Below are 15,968 nucleotides of genomic sequence, written 5' to 3' on the forward strand. Positions count from 1 at the left end.
TGGCTGCCCAGGCCGAGACACAGCACACTGTGTCTTGCACAGGCTGCATCTTGGCCCGCCTCGCCCATCTGTTGTCACGGACCAGTCTGGGTCTGCCGGTGCCCTGTGCCAATCCTGATCCCCGAGATTCTTGCAGGCAGGTAGGGGCTCCCACAGCAGGCTCCTGAGACTTGTGTGAAGGTCAGTCCAGGGCGGTCACACAGCTCCTCCTCCAGTCAATCAGCTGCAGCTATCTGGTTAATCCTACCAGTAGGTCTTAAGCCATGCATTTGTAAGTACACACGGCCGGTACGGTGAAACTGTGAATGGCTCATTAAATCAGTTATGGTTCCTTTGATTGCTCAATCTATTACTTGGATAACTGTGGTAATTCTAGAGCTTACACATGCCGACGAGCGCTGACCTCCCGGGATGCGTGCATTTCTCAGACCAAGACCAATCCGGGCTCGCCGGGCCGCTTTGTTGCCACTACATAACCTCAGGCCAATTGCTTGTCCCTAATGGCAACAATACATTCGGATGTCTGCCCTATCAACTTTCGATGGTACTTTGTGTGGCTACCATGAGGACCATGGGTACCTGGGAAATCAGGGTTCGAATTCCAGCACAGCCGTCTGAGAAATGGCTACCACATGCGCCTAAATTGCCCACTCAACTCTGGGAGGTAGTAACAAACACTAACAATACAGGACTCTTTGAGACCCTGTAATTGGAATGACTGCACTAAACTACACAAGGAACATCATCCCCACAGCAAAATATATCTTGACCCACCCACAACAAAATGCATCATCTACACCGCCAGGAATAGGTATCAACCCACACCCTCCAGGAAGAGCACCAGACTGCACCCTCCAGGTGTCTGTCTTCAGCATGATCGTGGTTGGACAGACTGACCCCTGTGATTCTGACTGGGCTGAGAAGGGGTGCTCTCATTCCTGCCCGCCGGATACGATGCAGCCTGGTTTTTGGTCGGAGGCGGATCACCTGCATAGGGCAGTGATGATGCTCTGAAGGACTGATATGGATCAAGACGAGGTCTCGTAGAAGTGTGTGGAAGAGACGTTATATTGTGTACAGGAAGAGTGTCATATTAGTTTACAGTTTCTTAGCTCTGTTAGGAAATCAAGTTGTAAAGTCAGTGACGTCAAACAAGGAGAGCGTGACATAGTACGGCCGCCACAATGTTGGAGTAGATGGAGCGACATATTAAATGCTCACCGGGGAAAAAACTGAATGTTTTTACACAATATTAAATTACCATTTAACATTAATAGCAAACAGGTGTGCAATAACTCGCTAATTTTGTTCCGTTTCATTATTAGGTCCTAGTACCAGGGGCTATAAGGAAAATGCTACTTACCAGTATGCATCTGTTCCTGGCATGTAGAGCTGCAGATTTCTACACTTTGCATTAGATCGCCACCTGGTGTTGGGCTCGGATGATTGCATGTTGTTCTCGTCTTGGAAGAAGTCTTTGTAGTCACGAGATAGGCAACTCCTCCCTTGGACGATAGTGTGCATGGGCATCGGCTCCATCCTTAGATTGTTTTTCGTCATGATGGGAAATGATGGAGTTAGTAGAAAGAAAGAAGGGATGTCCATGCGTGTATATCTAATTAAGATAAAACTGGAACAGATACAGGTCCCGGGGAGTGGGGAGGGTGTGTAGAAATCTGCAGCTCTACATGCCAAGAACAGATGCATACTGGTAAGTAGCATTTTCCGTTCCAGGCATATGAGCTGCAGATTCTACACTTTGCATCGATTGTGCAGCAGTGCCTCCCCTAGAAGTGGTCACCTGTATCCGTTTCAGTGGTTTGAAAGAGAGTTTTGAGGACATCTTGGCCTACCGCAGCTTGCTGCTTGGCTTGCACATCAACACAATAGTGTTTAGTGAAGGTGTGTGTTGTAGACCATGTTGCTGCCTTGCAGATGTCTTCTAGGGGAAGGTTCCCTAAGAAAGCCATGGAGGCTCCTAGTTTGCGTGTGGAGTGCGCTCTAGGAGGAACTGTTAATGTACGTTTTGCCTTGTGTTAGCATATTTGTATACATTTAACAATCCACTTTGCAATTCCGGATTTAGAAATGGGGTTGCCTTTATGTGGTGGAGAGAAAGCTACAAATAGTTGCTTTGTTTTGCGAAAGGATTTGGTCCTATCGATGTAAAAGAGAAGAGCTCTTTTGACATCTAGTGTGTGTAGAGCTCTCTATGCTGCAGAGTCTGGGTTTTGAAAAAACACTGGTAACTCTACAGATTGGTTTAGATGAAAAGGAGTAATTACTTTAGGAAGGAATTTAGGACTAGTTCTTAAAACCACCTTGTTATGGTATAATTGTAAGAATGGTTCTTGTATAGTGAAAGCTTGAATCTCACTAACTCTTCTAAGACAGGTAATAGCAACGAGGAAAGCTGTTTTTCATGTGAGAAATTGCAGTTCACATTTGTGTAGAGTTTCAAAAGGGGGTCCCATGAGCCTGGTAAGAACAATGTTTAGGTTCCACACTTGAGAGGGTGGTAACCTAAGAGGAATGATTCGTTTTAATCCTTCCATAAAAGCTTTTATTGCTGGTACTCTAAACAACAACATATGTTGTCTGTTTTGTAGATATGCGGCAATGGCTGCAAGATGTAAACGTATAGATGAATATGCCAGATTACATCTTTGTAAATGGAGAAGGTAACAGATAATATTTTGGATGGAAGCATCTAAAGGATCAATTTGATTATTAGTGCAGTAAATGGCAAATCTTTTCCATTTAGCAGCATAGCAAGCTCTGGTAGTAGGTCTTCTGACTTCTTTAATGATATTCATACAGTCTGGACGAAGGTTAAGGTAACCAAACTCTAAGACTTCTGGAGCTAGTTTGCCAGATTCAGTTGACTTGGATATGGATGTCTGATGTCTCCATGGTTCTGCGTTAGCATGGATGGGGTCAGAGACAGTTTTTGGTGTGGAACTAGACAGAGTTCTAGCAGTGTTGTGAACCACGGATGGCGTGCCCATGTGGGAGCTACTGAGATCAGTTTGAGAGACTGTTGTCTGAGCTTGCGTACCACTAGTGGGATTAGTGGGATTGGCGGAAAAGCGTGCGCAAATCTGCCTGTCCAGTTCATCCATATCGCATTGCCCTTGGGCAACGGGTGTGGAAACCTGGCAGCGAAGGTTGGGCATTTTGCGTTTTCGAGTGTGCCAAACAGGTCTATGTCTGGATGACTCCACTTGTGAAAGAATGGTTGAAGAACTTGCAGATGTAGTTCCCATTCGTGAATCTGTTGTGTCTGTCGACTAAACAGATCGGCTATCTGATTGTGAACTCCTGGAAGGTGTTCTGAGAACAGATATATCTTTTGTGGAGTGGCCCATCTCCAAATGTTTTGTGTGAGCTGGGACAGTTGAAGGGAATGTGTTGTCATGTTGTCCGTCCGGATTAAGACAGCTTTGTTCTGTATGTGCACTTGGATGGACTTCAGTGCTAGGAAAATTGCCAGCAACTCTAGGTGATTGATGTGGAGCACCTTTTGTTGAGCGGTCCATCTTCCCTGAGTTGTGTGGTGGCGCAGTTGTGCTCCCCATCCTGTCAGGATGCGTCTGTTGTCAGTACTATCTGTGGAACAGGCTCGAGGAACTGCCGCCCTCTGGACAAGTTGTTGGTGTTCCACCACTGCACGGAGCTATGTGTGCGGCTGTCCACCAACACCAGGTCTGTTAGTTGTCCTTGTGCCTGATTCCACTGATGTGCTAGACATTCCTGCAATGGGCGCATTTGCAGTCTTGCATTTGGTACAATAAAAATGCAAGATGCCATCATGCCTATTAATTGCATGAACACTCTGGCTGGGAGAGAGTGTTGGTTTGAAACCTTGTAACTAAGGTTTGAATGCTCTGTATCCTGGCTGGACTGGGATAAGCTAGAGCTGTATTGGTGTTTATGGTAGCACCTAGGTTTTGATGTACATGAGAGGGCTGTAGATGTGACTTGGTGTAGTTGATTGTAAACCCCAAGTCGTGCAGTGTTTGAATTGTTTGAGATGTGTGCTGAACACACTGGTTGAATGACTTGGCTTTTGAGCCAATCGTCGAAGTATGGGAAGACGTGGATATGTTGTCTTCTGAGATGTGCTGCTACTACAGCTAGGCACTTTGTGAACACTCTTGGTGCAGTGGTGCCCCGAATAAAGGACTTTGAACTGATAGTGTTGTCCTTCTAGTACAAATCTGAGATACTTCCTGTCCTGTGAGAAGGATGTATGGGAATGTGGAAGTAGGCGTCCTTGAGGTCTAGTGTGGTTAGGAAATCGCCCTGTTGCAGCAATGGGAGCACTTGTTGTAAAGTGATCATGTGAAAATGATCTGAATGTATATAGTGATTGAGAGGCCGTAGGTCTAGAATTGATCTTAGTGTCCCGTACTTTTTGGGTATTAGGAAGTAGAGTGAGTAGACCCCCGTTCCTTGATGTTTTAACAGAACTATCTCTATTGCATCTTTTTGCAGCAATGAGAGAACCTCTTGTTGGAGCAGCGTTAGATGTTCTGTGGACATTGGACGCTGTCTGGGTGGTATATGTAGAGGGGTAGCTGTAAGCGCTAGGCAGTAAACATACTGGATAATTTGTCTTACCCACTTGTCTGTTGTGATGGAATTCCAGACAGGTAGGAACTGTGTTAGTCTGCCCCCCCACAGGAGTGGAAGGCTGTTGGGGGAGCAGAAGGAAATCACTGTTTTGTGTTGGGAGAGGTTTGATCATTGTTATTTTCTCGACCTCTTCCCTTGTTGTTGTTGCCTCTGTAGCCTCCTCTAAAATATATTAGAGGATGTTTGTGTATTTGTTTTAAAAGAAGTTGTATTGTCTGCTCCAGCTTGTTTGGAGCCTCCTCTGTAGAAGGAGCGACAAAAGGAGCCTCTTGCTTGGGTGGACTGCAGAGCTCCCATAGACTTCGCTTTGTCAGTGTCTTTCTTCATTTCAAGTGCTGTGTCTACCTCTGGACCAAACAACTGTTGTTGGTTGAATGGTTGATTTAAGATAGTAGTTTGCACCGCTTAAATCCTGAAATGCGTAGCCACGCGTGACGTCTAAGGAGGACACTGTTGTTTATTGCTCTGGATGCAGTGTCTGCTACATCTAGTGCGCATTTAATGGAGTCATTTGATATAAGCTGACCCTCTTGTATGAGGTCATCTGCTTGTGCCTTATATTGGTCAGGTAGATGTTGTAAGAGCTTCTCTAGATGATCATAGTGAGCCCAGTTGTATTTTGCGAGGAGGGCCTGTAAGTTAGCGATGCGCCATGCATTGCTAGCTCGGGCAGCTATTCTTTTTCCTGAAGCATCTATGATCTTTGATTCTTTATCAGGAGGTGGTACTTCACCTGATGTTCTTTTCCTAGCGTTTGAAACTACTAGGGAGTCTAAGGGTAGCTGTCCTTTAATGTAGGCAGAGTCCAGAGGAGCTGCTCTGTACTTTTTCTCTATCCTTGGGTTTATGATTCTAGCCAGTACCGGATCTTTAAACACTTCTGGGGCATGCTTAATGACTCCTTTAATCATTGGCAGTATTTGCACAGATTTTTGAGTGTTCAAAAGTGTCTAGTAAAAAATCTTCTTCTGCCTCATCTGAACGCATGGTGACATTGTGATAGATGGCAGCCATATTAATTAAGTGTCCAAACCCAATATTGTCTTCTGGAGGAGAAGGTTTAGATGGATATATATGTGGGTAAGGAATATCTGGTACATCCTGTGGGTTTGGATACTCCCAGTCTGGTGAACCTGTTGGGTAGGGAAAAGGGTCGTCTGGGTCTCTCCCTCCCCCCATGCTATACTCATCATCATCAATATCCTGAGGAGGTGTATGTTGTGGAGAATGAGGAGGGGAATTTTGAGGTGAAATGTTTAAAGGAAGAGCAGGTGAAGGAGATACAGGAGAAGAAGATGGGGCTTGGAGATGCGTCCTTCTTCTTGACAGGCACTGGAGGTGTGGGTGCTGTATCTGACTTCCTGTTCCTGTGTGGTGTGGTGGAAACATGTCCTGTTTCTGGATCAATGTAGATCCTTTTTTGTAAAGGGTCTGGTTGGAAAAGCTCCTCTACTTGAGGCACAGCCTTCGGCGCTGATCTTTTTTTGTTCCGAACCCGTTTGTTGCTTGTCTTTAGCCTTAGGAGCCGATGTTGACTCCTTTGGCGTAGATTTTGGCACCAAAGGTATTGTCTTTGGAGCCAAAGCCTGTTTCGTGGACTTGGAAGGATCGGTAGCAGGCTTTGTTTGTTTCTGCATCGAGGGTATCAGCTTTGGAGTGGAAGCTGTTTTCGGGGCATCGGAAACAGGCTTCGTTGTTTTCGGAGCCGCTTTGTCTCTCGGAGTCGACGGTTTCGGAGTGTCTTTCAGAACCGGGACTTCTTTTTGTTTCGATGCCGAGGGAGCAGGTGGTATCGGCACATGTGGTTTGCTTGGCATGGAGCTACCGGAAGGCTTCATTAATTTCTTCGGAGCCGGGCTTGATGGCGGGGCTTTCTAAGTGTTTTCTCGGTCTCAACTGCGCCCCGCAGGTGGAGTTTTGACAATTGCCTTCGATTTTGGTGGTTGGGCTGGGGTAGGGGCAGTGGTACTCACACGTTGACCAGAAGGTATGGAGTCATCGGAGTCATCTGCCTCGGATACGATCTGGAGATCATCGGAATCTTCCTCCTGGACACATGGTCCAGATATCCACTGGTTCCGGCGCTGATCTCTGCATGTCGTGTCGACGGGCCCTCTGATCCCGAATGGTCTTTTTCGATTGAAAGGATGCACAGGCTGTACAGCTGGATTCGTCGTGGTCTGGCGATAAGCACAGGTTACAGATCTCATGAAGGTCACTGTGTGGAAATTTTGCTCCACACTCGGGGCATCTTTTGAATGGCGTCCTTTCCATGAGGTGTAGGCCTCATGGCGTGGGTAGGCCCAACGGCCCGTCTCGACGACCGGAATCGAGCTGACGAAGTCTAGTCGATGTTTATTGGTATCGAAAGTTGTTTGGTGAAGTTTGAAGAAATTTTTACGCGTCAAAGTACTTGAAAAGTAGATTTCGAACCGGAGCGGAAACGTTTAATCCGAACCCAGTGGCAGAAGAAAACAATCTAAGGATGGAGCCGATGCCCATGCGTACTGTCGTCCAAGGGAGGAGTCACCTATCTCGTGACTACGAAGACTTCTTCCAAGACGACAACAACATGCAATCATCCGAGCCCAACACCAGGTGGCGATCTAATGCAAAGTGTAGAATCTGCAGCTCATATGCCTGGAACACTCATTGGTTTCTAATGTGTAGACTTAGAATAAAACGAATTCCCCGCATTCCAGTTGAATCGTTGTGAGATTTCACACATTAAGTTGTTGTAAGCATACTTGTTAAATATTGGCTCCTTGACAATAAGTACATTCATTTTATTTTTATTTTACTCTCTAGCAGTGCTCGCATTCCAAATGACCACGGCGCACAAGCACGGTTTATGTTTTCACCCCCTCCCACAATTGCTGAGCATTTCGTGCTTGTATGCTGGTTCTAATATCAATCCCTCCTAACAAATAAAAATGAACATTTGTTGAAAATAAACAGCTTTACTTGGTCTCCACAGATCTTTGACTCGGTTGAATGTCACTGACGTTCACTAAGTAAAATAACCTTTCACAATGGTATAAAATGTTTCTGTTGGGATCCTTGCCGCTTAACTATATTTGTTGTCTACCGCCCTCTGTGCCCAACATTAAATACTGGGTCCTCCCCATCTCTTACAGGAAGGCCCTCCTCTCACCAGCTGTTTCAGTCTTTACATGGACCCCCAGGGACCCCACACTTGGACCCCCTGGGACCCCACACATGGACCCCCTGGGACCCCACACTCGGACCCCCTGGGACCCCACACTCGGACCCCCTGGGACCCCACACTCAGACCCGCTGGGACCGCACACTCCGACCCCCTGAGACCCCACACTCAGACTCCCTGAGACCCCACACTCGGAACCCCTGGGATAGCACACTCGGACCCCGAGACCCCACACTCGGACCCCCTGGGACCCCACACTCGAACTCCCTGAGACCCCACACTCGGACCCCTGAGACCCCACACTCAGACCGCCTGGGACCGCACACGCGGACCCCCTGAGACCCCACACTTGGACCCCCTGAGACCCAACACTCGGACCCCCTGAGAGCCCACACTCGGAACGCCTGGGACTGCACACTCGGACCCCCTTGGACCGCACACTCGGACCCCCTGAGACCGCACACTCGGACCCCCTGAGACCCTACACTTGGACCACCTGGGACCCCACAGACAGACCCCCTGAGACCCCACACTCAGACCCCATGGGACCGCACACTCAGACCCCCTGAGACCCCACACTCAGACCCCCTGGGACCGCACACTCAGACCCCCTGAGACCCCACACTTGGACCCCCTAGGACCCCACAGTCAGACCTCGGTATCACAATCCATCAACCTGGCAACACCAGGCTGAACGGAAGGGGCGGGAGAACCCAAGATGTAGCCTGCTGGGTCTGCCATGTCAACACCAAATAAATCCAAGACCTTCTGGTGTCCACTGTCTCTGCTGGGCGTGATGGAATGATTCCGGCCTGAATACTATTCTGGAGCTGTCGCACTGCATCATCCTGCCGGCGGCTACACTGTGCTCACCAGCATTCTAGAAATCCACGACCTTCCCTGAAGAATATTCTTTGTGAGGCACAATTTAAGGATGGCACAAAACAATAATTATGGCCAGATTTAATAACAAGTAAAGCAGAATAGAAACTAAAGTTGCTCTGCTGTACTGCGTGAAAGGAAGAGAGAACAGAACCAGATCTACTAAGCTGTGGCGATGCGCTGCGCTCTCGCTGACTGGGGCACTTGGCAGCCATGCCCCAACGCGACACCCTTGACCCATAGTGCAAGGGTGTCGCATTCCCTAAAGCATAGGTTTATGTAGAAGAAAAGTGTAATTTGAGTACGATAACTATGCTTTATGACTTTTCCAACTTTTTGTTTGTTGTAGAATGCAGCACACATGCAAAGTAGGAAAAACGAGGAGAAATGAAAACATTTCTCCTTGCGTCTGCCTTGAAGAGGGAAAGAGGATTTTGGCACAAATTCTCTGCAGCTAGGGATTTGCAGTAAAACCCATGGGTAGTGGCATGGGAATGTATATGCACCACCCTTGGAATGCACCCTTAACACACAGTAACAAAAGGCAGCGCATTGCACAACTTTGCGTTACTTTGGGAAACCATCCAAAGAACATTTGAGTTACTTTTGTAAGGCAAACCTGATGCAAAAGGCTAGTAAATCTGGCCATGGGCCTGAGTGCCTCTGATCAGGGCATCCTAGGGGCAGTGATAATGCTGCAGCAACAGCATCACTAAATCGGGACTCAGGAAGGGCAGGAAAGACACAACTAAATGCAGGGTTTTCTCCTGCTACAGCCTGAGAGTTGGGAATTCAAACCCAGCCGAGATCGCCAGGGACAAGGCATCACCCACTTCAGGAAAAAACCTAAACAGCATTCTTCAAGCAGCATGTTGTAGTCTTGGAACTATTTTGGCAATCCGGCTAATTCAAGTATCGCCCCCTTCGTATCACTCACCCCCATTCCTTCTCCCTCACCAGTCTGTTTTCGCCCCCTACTGCTGACTCGCTACCTTTCTACCACTGCTTCCCTTCTATCCCGGAACCCCAAACTCCCAGCCAAACCCCCTGGAATATATCCCTCCTCTTCTGTGGAGTCTCGGTTGCATTAAGGCTGAGTCTGAGCTTTATAAACTCTTTAAATACACACTTACATTTCAAGTTATAATGACCTCAACTCTCTTCAGGATCCATGTGTTGATGCAGGAGTGTGTTTGTTTCTATCTCTCTGACCTCTGACGATGCTTTTATCACACACCCTTCAATGGCAATCAAGGCGCCAAGATACAAATCAACAGGACGATGACGACTGACGGGGACAAATGGACAGATTGTTACAACTTAATGCCAGCATTACTGACTTTAGGAGTGTGACCACAGGGAGGGCGCGTTCCCGCTTAGCCGATAAGGTAACAAAACCTTAGTGGGTAAGTGAGTGAACGCTTTGAGGTCACACTATATTTGCCACATCCATTGATATATATATTTCTATGAGCCGGATGATTGCTTGTGAAGTGAGGAGCGCATCACATACTTTGTATATGAGGGTGAAGGGAAAGCCACCGCGCAGGAGACGATGTAGGTTTGCAGTGATTATCTTTGGGTAGGTTCGATTAGGACATTTAACGGCAGAAAGGCTCACCTGCCTACAGGTTCTGTCATTACAAAAAAAGGCCAGGTAGGAGGGCCTCATGCCTCCTTATATCCACTCTCTTTCCTATTTAGAAAGGGGGAAGGCAGCAGGGAGATAGAAAAGCCCTGAAAAAAGCTGAGTGACCCATAAGGGCAGGAGTTTTCAGATGTACAAGTGGGCAATATAGGATGTGGAAAACATTATATTTTCACAAACCATCCAAATTTTGTATTTTTAGCCATGATATTGGTACCCAGTAAATAAACGGAGATAAGCTAATTACCATTTTTATAACTGGACCCCTGCATCTGTCCAGAAAAGGAATATCTACGAGCTCCCAAAAGGTTGGTTGAACCCATCTGGGTGGAATAAACCTATCCGGGTGAGGGTAGACGCAGCTGAGGACACATGCTCCCAGGAAGGGGGTGACCTGCCTTCTGTTATTTCGTTAAGCCTGTCGGACATCAGAGGGTACAGACAGTAGTAACTATGTGTGATTAGACCCCGTACTATGTTGTGCGAAAACAAGAATGTCCCTTATCAGGATTCAAATGATACATTCTTAAGCAGCATTGGCTGCTGGGCTTTGAACTTTGTCCTTTTACATCGTGTTGCACATACAATGAATGGCATCTTTTCTGCTATCACTCGACCTAACAGCCACTCTAACTCCTTGCGATTCACTTAGAAATATTGGTGTGGTTTGACTCAGTGCACCGTAATGCTGTGCCAGAAGTTCCTGTTGAGTTGGTGTTGGCCAAAGTCATGGTCAAGTTCACAGCACCATGGTTTGCGATTCTGGTTGGCCTGTGACCCTGCTGTCGCTCTGATACTGGAATACGTTTGTATCGACTGCTTTCGTTCTATCCGTCGTGCAGTGTTGCTGTTTCTTCGCGTGTATTTTATGGTGCTCCAGGAGATGGTGCTTACGATTGAAGCATTTCCCACATATATTGCACTCATAGGGTCTCTCGCCCGTATGCATTTTCTGATGTCTGAGAAGCACTTCTTTCTGATTGAAGCTCTTTCCACACATGGTGCACTGATACGGTCTCTCCCCAGTGTGTATTCTTTCATGTCGAACAAGGTTTGAAATGGCATTAAAGCTTTTTCCACACTCAGCACATGTATATCTTTCCTTGACTTTGTGTATTCGCTGGCGTCCGGGATGGCTGGGCCCTTGGAGAGTTTGCTCACTTTCCAGGTCTGTAAATGATGTGCAACCTTGCACCAGGTCGGACGTAGTAATGTCGTTTCTCGATGTAGTGCTGCAGGTAATGTAGGTTTCTGATCTGTGAATGGGTGAAATGGGGTGTAAATTGAAATGCGTGTTCCAATCTGACCCACTGTCGTTTTGCCACTGTGCAGTTTCCTCTCCTTTCTGACTGTGGTCAGTTTGCGTCGGCTTCTGGCTCGCGGCATGGCTTGACGCGGACACGGTCTGGGCATTGTTTGCCTTGAGGTTCTTTACTGTAGATTTGTTTCGGCTTTTTAAAGAGTTAACATTTCTCCTTCTTTTTGTGCATCCTTTTCCTGTTGAATCAAAATGAAATAGCAGTGTTAGCATTCTAAATTAATGACACATGAACAACATTTTGACATTAGAAAGTGGTCTGTGCAGGCAGGAAATGCTGACTGGGATCCTAAAGAAGATCTACAGAATGATATACTTAAGGCCCGAAAGCAAAAGGACCAACGAGTGAGTACCTAACAGAAGAAGGACCTATGAGTGAGTAACTAATAGCAGAAGGACCATCGAGTGAGTAACTAAAAGCAGAAGGACCAACAAGTGAATACCTAATAGCGAGTGAGTACCTAATAGCAGAAGGACAAAGTGAGTACCTAATAGCAAGTGAGTACCTAATATCAGAAGGACCAACGAGTGAGTACCTAATAGCGAGTGAGTACCTAATAGCAGAAGGATCAACGAGTGAGTAACTAATAGCAGAAGGACCAACAAGTGAGTACCTAATAGCAGAAGGACCAATGAGGGAGTACCTAATAGCAGAAGGACCAATGAGTGAGTACCTAATAGCAGAAGGACCAATGAGTGAATACCTAATAGCGAGTGAGTACCTAATAGCAGAAGTACCAACGAGTGAGTACCTAATAGCAGAAGGACCAATGAGTGAATACCTAATAGCGATTGAGTACCTAATAGCAGAAGGACCAAGGAGTGAGTACCTAATAGCAGAAGGACCAATGAGTGAATACCTAATAGTGAGTGAGTACCTAATATCAGAAGGACCAACGAGTGAGTACCTAATAGCGAGTGAGTACCTAATAGCAGAAGGATCAACGAGTGAGTAACTAATAGCAGAAGGACCAACAAGTGAGTACCTAATAGCAGAAGGACCAATGAGTGAGTACCTAATAGCAGAAGGACCAATGAGTGAGTACCTAATAGCAGAAGGACCAATGAGTGAATACCTAATAGCGAGTGAGTACCTAATAGCAGAAGGACCAACGAGTGAGTACCTAATAGCAGAAGGACCAATGAGTGAATACCTAATAGCGAGTGAGTACCTAATAGCAGAAGGACCAATGAGTGAGTACCTAATAGCAGAAGGACCAATGAGTGAATACCTAATAGCGAGTGAGTACCTAATAGCAGAAGGACCAACGAGTGAGTACCTAATAGCAGAAGGACCAATGAGTGAATACCTAATAGCGAGTGAGTACCTAATAGCAGAAGGACCAACGAGTGAGTACCTAATAGCAGAAGGACCAATGAGTGAATACCTAATAGCGAGTGAGTACCTAATAGCAGAAGGACCAATGTGAGAGTCCCGGAAGGCAGATGGGCCTATGTGTGATTACCACAGAGGCGAAGGACCAAACAGTGAGCAGAAGCACCAACAAGTAAGTACCCAATGGCACAAGTACCAATGTGTGAGCAGAAGCTCTAACGAGTGAGTACGCAATGGCAGAAGTACCAAAGTGTGAGTCCCAGAAGGCACAAGGTCCTGTGTGTGTTGGAGGGCAGAATGGCAAGTGTCTCAATTCCAAAGAGCAGAAGCACCAACCAGCGAGTACCTAATGACAGAAGTACTAATGTGTATCAGAGGGCAGAAAGGTGTGTGCGTGTTTGTATATTGGAGGGCAGAAGGGAAAATGTGTAAATACCAAAGAGCTGAAGGGCGAACGAGTGAGTACCTAACGGCAGAGGTACCAATGTCTGAGTTCTGGAGGGCAGAAAAACTCATGTTTGCATGTGTCAGAGGGCAGAAGGTTCAAGGTAGGAGTACTAGAAGGAAGAATTGTGAGTAATGAAAGACAGAAACTGCAATTTGTGCCTAAGGAGGGCAAGGGGTCAATCTGAGTATCTGAGGACTACTTTATGAGTACCAGAGCTCAGAAGGACCGAGATGTGAGTATCAGAGGGCAGAAGGGCCGGTGAATGCTGTGAGTAGACATGTAACCACAAGATGACAGTCAGGCCTAGGTGTGAGTAATGGCAGGCGAGTAATGGGATGGCAGATGACAATGATCGACTATCTGAGCACAAGAGGACCAATGTGTGCAAACTAGAGGGCAGAAGGATGAAAGTGTGAGTACCTGAGGGTAGAAGGATGAAAGTGTGAGTACCTGAGGGTAGAAGGATGAAAGTGTGAGTACCTTGCCGAAGGATGAAAGAGTGAGTCCCTGAGGGCAGAAGGAATAACGTGTGAGTATCTGAAGGCAGAAGGAAGAAAGTGTGAGTACCTGAGGGCAGAAGGAATAATGTGTGAGTACCTGAGGGCAGAAGGAATAATGTGTGAGTACCTGAGGGCAGAAGGAATAACGTGTGAGTACCTGAGGGCAGAAGGAATAACGTGCGAGTACCTGAAGGCAGAAGGAAGAAAGTGTGAGTACCTGAGGGCAGAAGGAATAATGTGTGAGTACCTGAGGGCAGAAGGAATAACGTGTGAGTACCTAAGGGCAGAAGGATGAAAGTGCGAGTACCTACGGGCAGAAGGATGAAAGTGCGAGTACCTAAGGGCAGAAGGAATAACGTGTGAGTACCTGAGGGCAGAAGGATGAAAGTGTGAGTACCTGAGGGCAGAAGGATGAAAGTGTGAGTACCTGAGGGCAGAAGGAATAACGTGTGAGTACCTGAGGGCAGAAGGATGAAAGTGTGAGTACCTGAGGGCAGAAGGAATAACGTGTGAGTATCTAAGGGCAGAAGGATGAAAGTGTAAGTGCCTGAGGGCAGAAGGATGAAAGTGTGACTACCTGAGGGCAGAAGGAATACGTGTGAGTACCTGAGGGCATCAGGTTGAAAGTGTGAGTACCTGAGGGCAGAAGGATAAAAGTGTGAGTACCTGAGGGCAGAAGGATGAAAGTGTGAGTACCTGAGGGCAGAAGGATGAAAGTGTGAGTACCTGAGAGCAGAAGGATGAAAGTCTGAGTACCTGAGAGCAGAAGGATGAAAGTGTGGGTACCTGAGAGCAGAAGGATAAAAGTGTGAGTACCTGAGGGCAGAAGGATGAAAGTGTGAGTACCTGGGGGCAGAAGGAATAAGGTGTGAGTACCTGAGGGCAGAAGGAATAACGTGTGAGTACCTAAGGGCAGAAGGATGAAAGTGTGACTACCTGAGGGCAGAAGGAATAATGTGCGAGTCCCTGAGAGCAGAAGGATCATCAAAGTGTTAGTACCTGAGAGCAGAAGGATCATCAGTACCTGAGAGCAAAAGGATCATCAGTACCTGAGAGCAGAAGGATGAAATTGTGAGTACCTGGGGGCAGAAGGATGAAAGTGTGAGTACCTGAGGGCAGAAGGAATAACGTGTGAGTACCTGAGGGCAGAAGGATGAAAGTATGAGTACCTGAGGGCAGAAGGAATAACGTGTGAGTATCTAAGGGCAGAAGGATGAAAGTGTGACTACCTGAGGGCAGAAGGAATACGTGTGAGTACCTGAGGGCATCAGGTTGAAAGTGTGAGTACCTGAGGGCAGAAGGATGAAATTGTGAGTACCTGAGGGCAGAAGGATGAAAGTGTGAGTACCTGAGGGCAGAAGGATGAAAGTGTGAGTACCTGAGAGCAGAAGGATGAAAGTGTGAGTACCTGAGAGCAGAAGGATGAAAGTGTGAGTACCTGAGCGCAGAAGGATGAAAGTGTGAGTACCTGGGGGCAGAAGGAATAAGGTGTGAGTACATGAGGGCAGAAGGAATAACGTGTGAGTACCTAAGGGCAGAAGGATGAAAGTGTGACTACCTGAGGGCAGAAGGAATAATGTGCGAGTCCCTGAGAGCAGAAGGATCATCAGTACCTGAGAGCAGAAGGATCATCAGTACCTGAGAGCAGAAGGATGAAAGTGTGAGTACCTGAGAGCAGAAGGATGAAAGTGTGAGTACCTTGCCGAAGGATGAAAGAGTGAGTACCTGAGGGCAGAAGGATGAAAGAGTGAGCACCTGAGGGCATCTGGATGAAAGTGTGAGTACCTGAGGGCAGAAGGATGAAAGTGTGAGTACCTGAGGGCTTCAGGATGAAAGTGTGAGTACCTGAGGGCAGAAGGATGAAAGTGTGAGTACCTGAGGGCAGAAGGATGACAGTGTGAGTACCTTGCCGAAGGATGAAAGAGTGAGTACCTGAGGGCAGAAGGATGAATGTGTGAGTACCTGAGGGCAGAAGGATGAAAGAGTGAGTACCTGAGGGCAGAAGGATGAATGTGTGAGTACCTGAGGGCAG

The 15,968-nt window shown here is 47.0% G+C and overlaps 1 protein-coding gene across 1 annotated transcript in view; it reads right to left on the reverse strand.

Annotated features, from left to right (window-relative positions):
• Positions 1 to 7,915: 7,915 nt before the first annotated feature.
• The window catches only part of LOC144826116 (uncharacterized), a 155,264-nt gene continuing 147,211 nt past the window's right edge, over positions 7,916 to 15,968 (reverse strand). The window contains exon 6 of the mRNA XM_078684517.1: positions 7,916 to 11,831. Within this exon, the coding sequence (XP_078540643.1) occupies positions 11,074 to 11,831 (758 nt within the window). The 3' untranslated portion in view covers positions 7,916 to 11,073. The remainder of the gene's footprint in view (positions 11,832 to 15,968) is intronic.

This window comes from Lissotriton helveticus, chromosome 3_2 (genome assembly GCF_964261635.1).
Source record: "Lissotriton helveticus chromosome 3_2, aLisHel1.1, whole genome shotgun sequence".
Taxonomy (NCBI): Eukaryota; Metazoa; Chordata; class Amphibia; order Caudata; family Salamandridae; genus Lissotriton; species Lissotriton helveticus.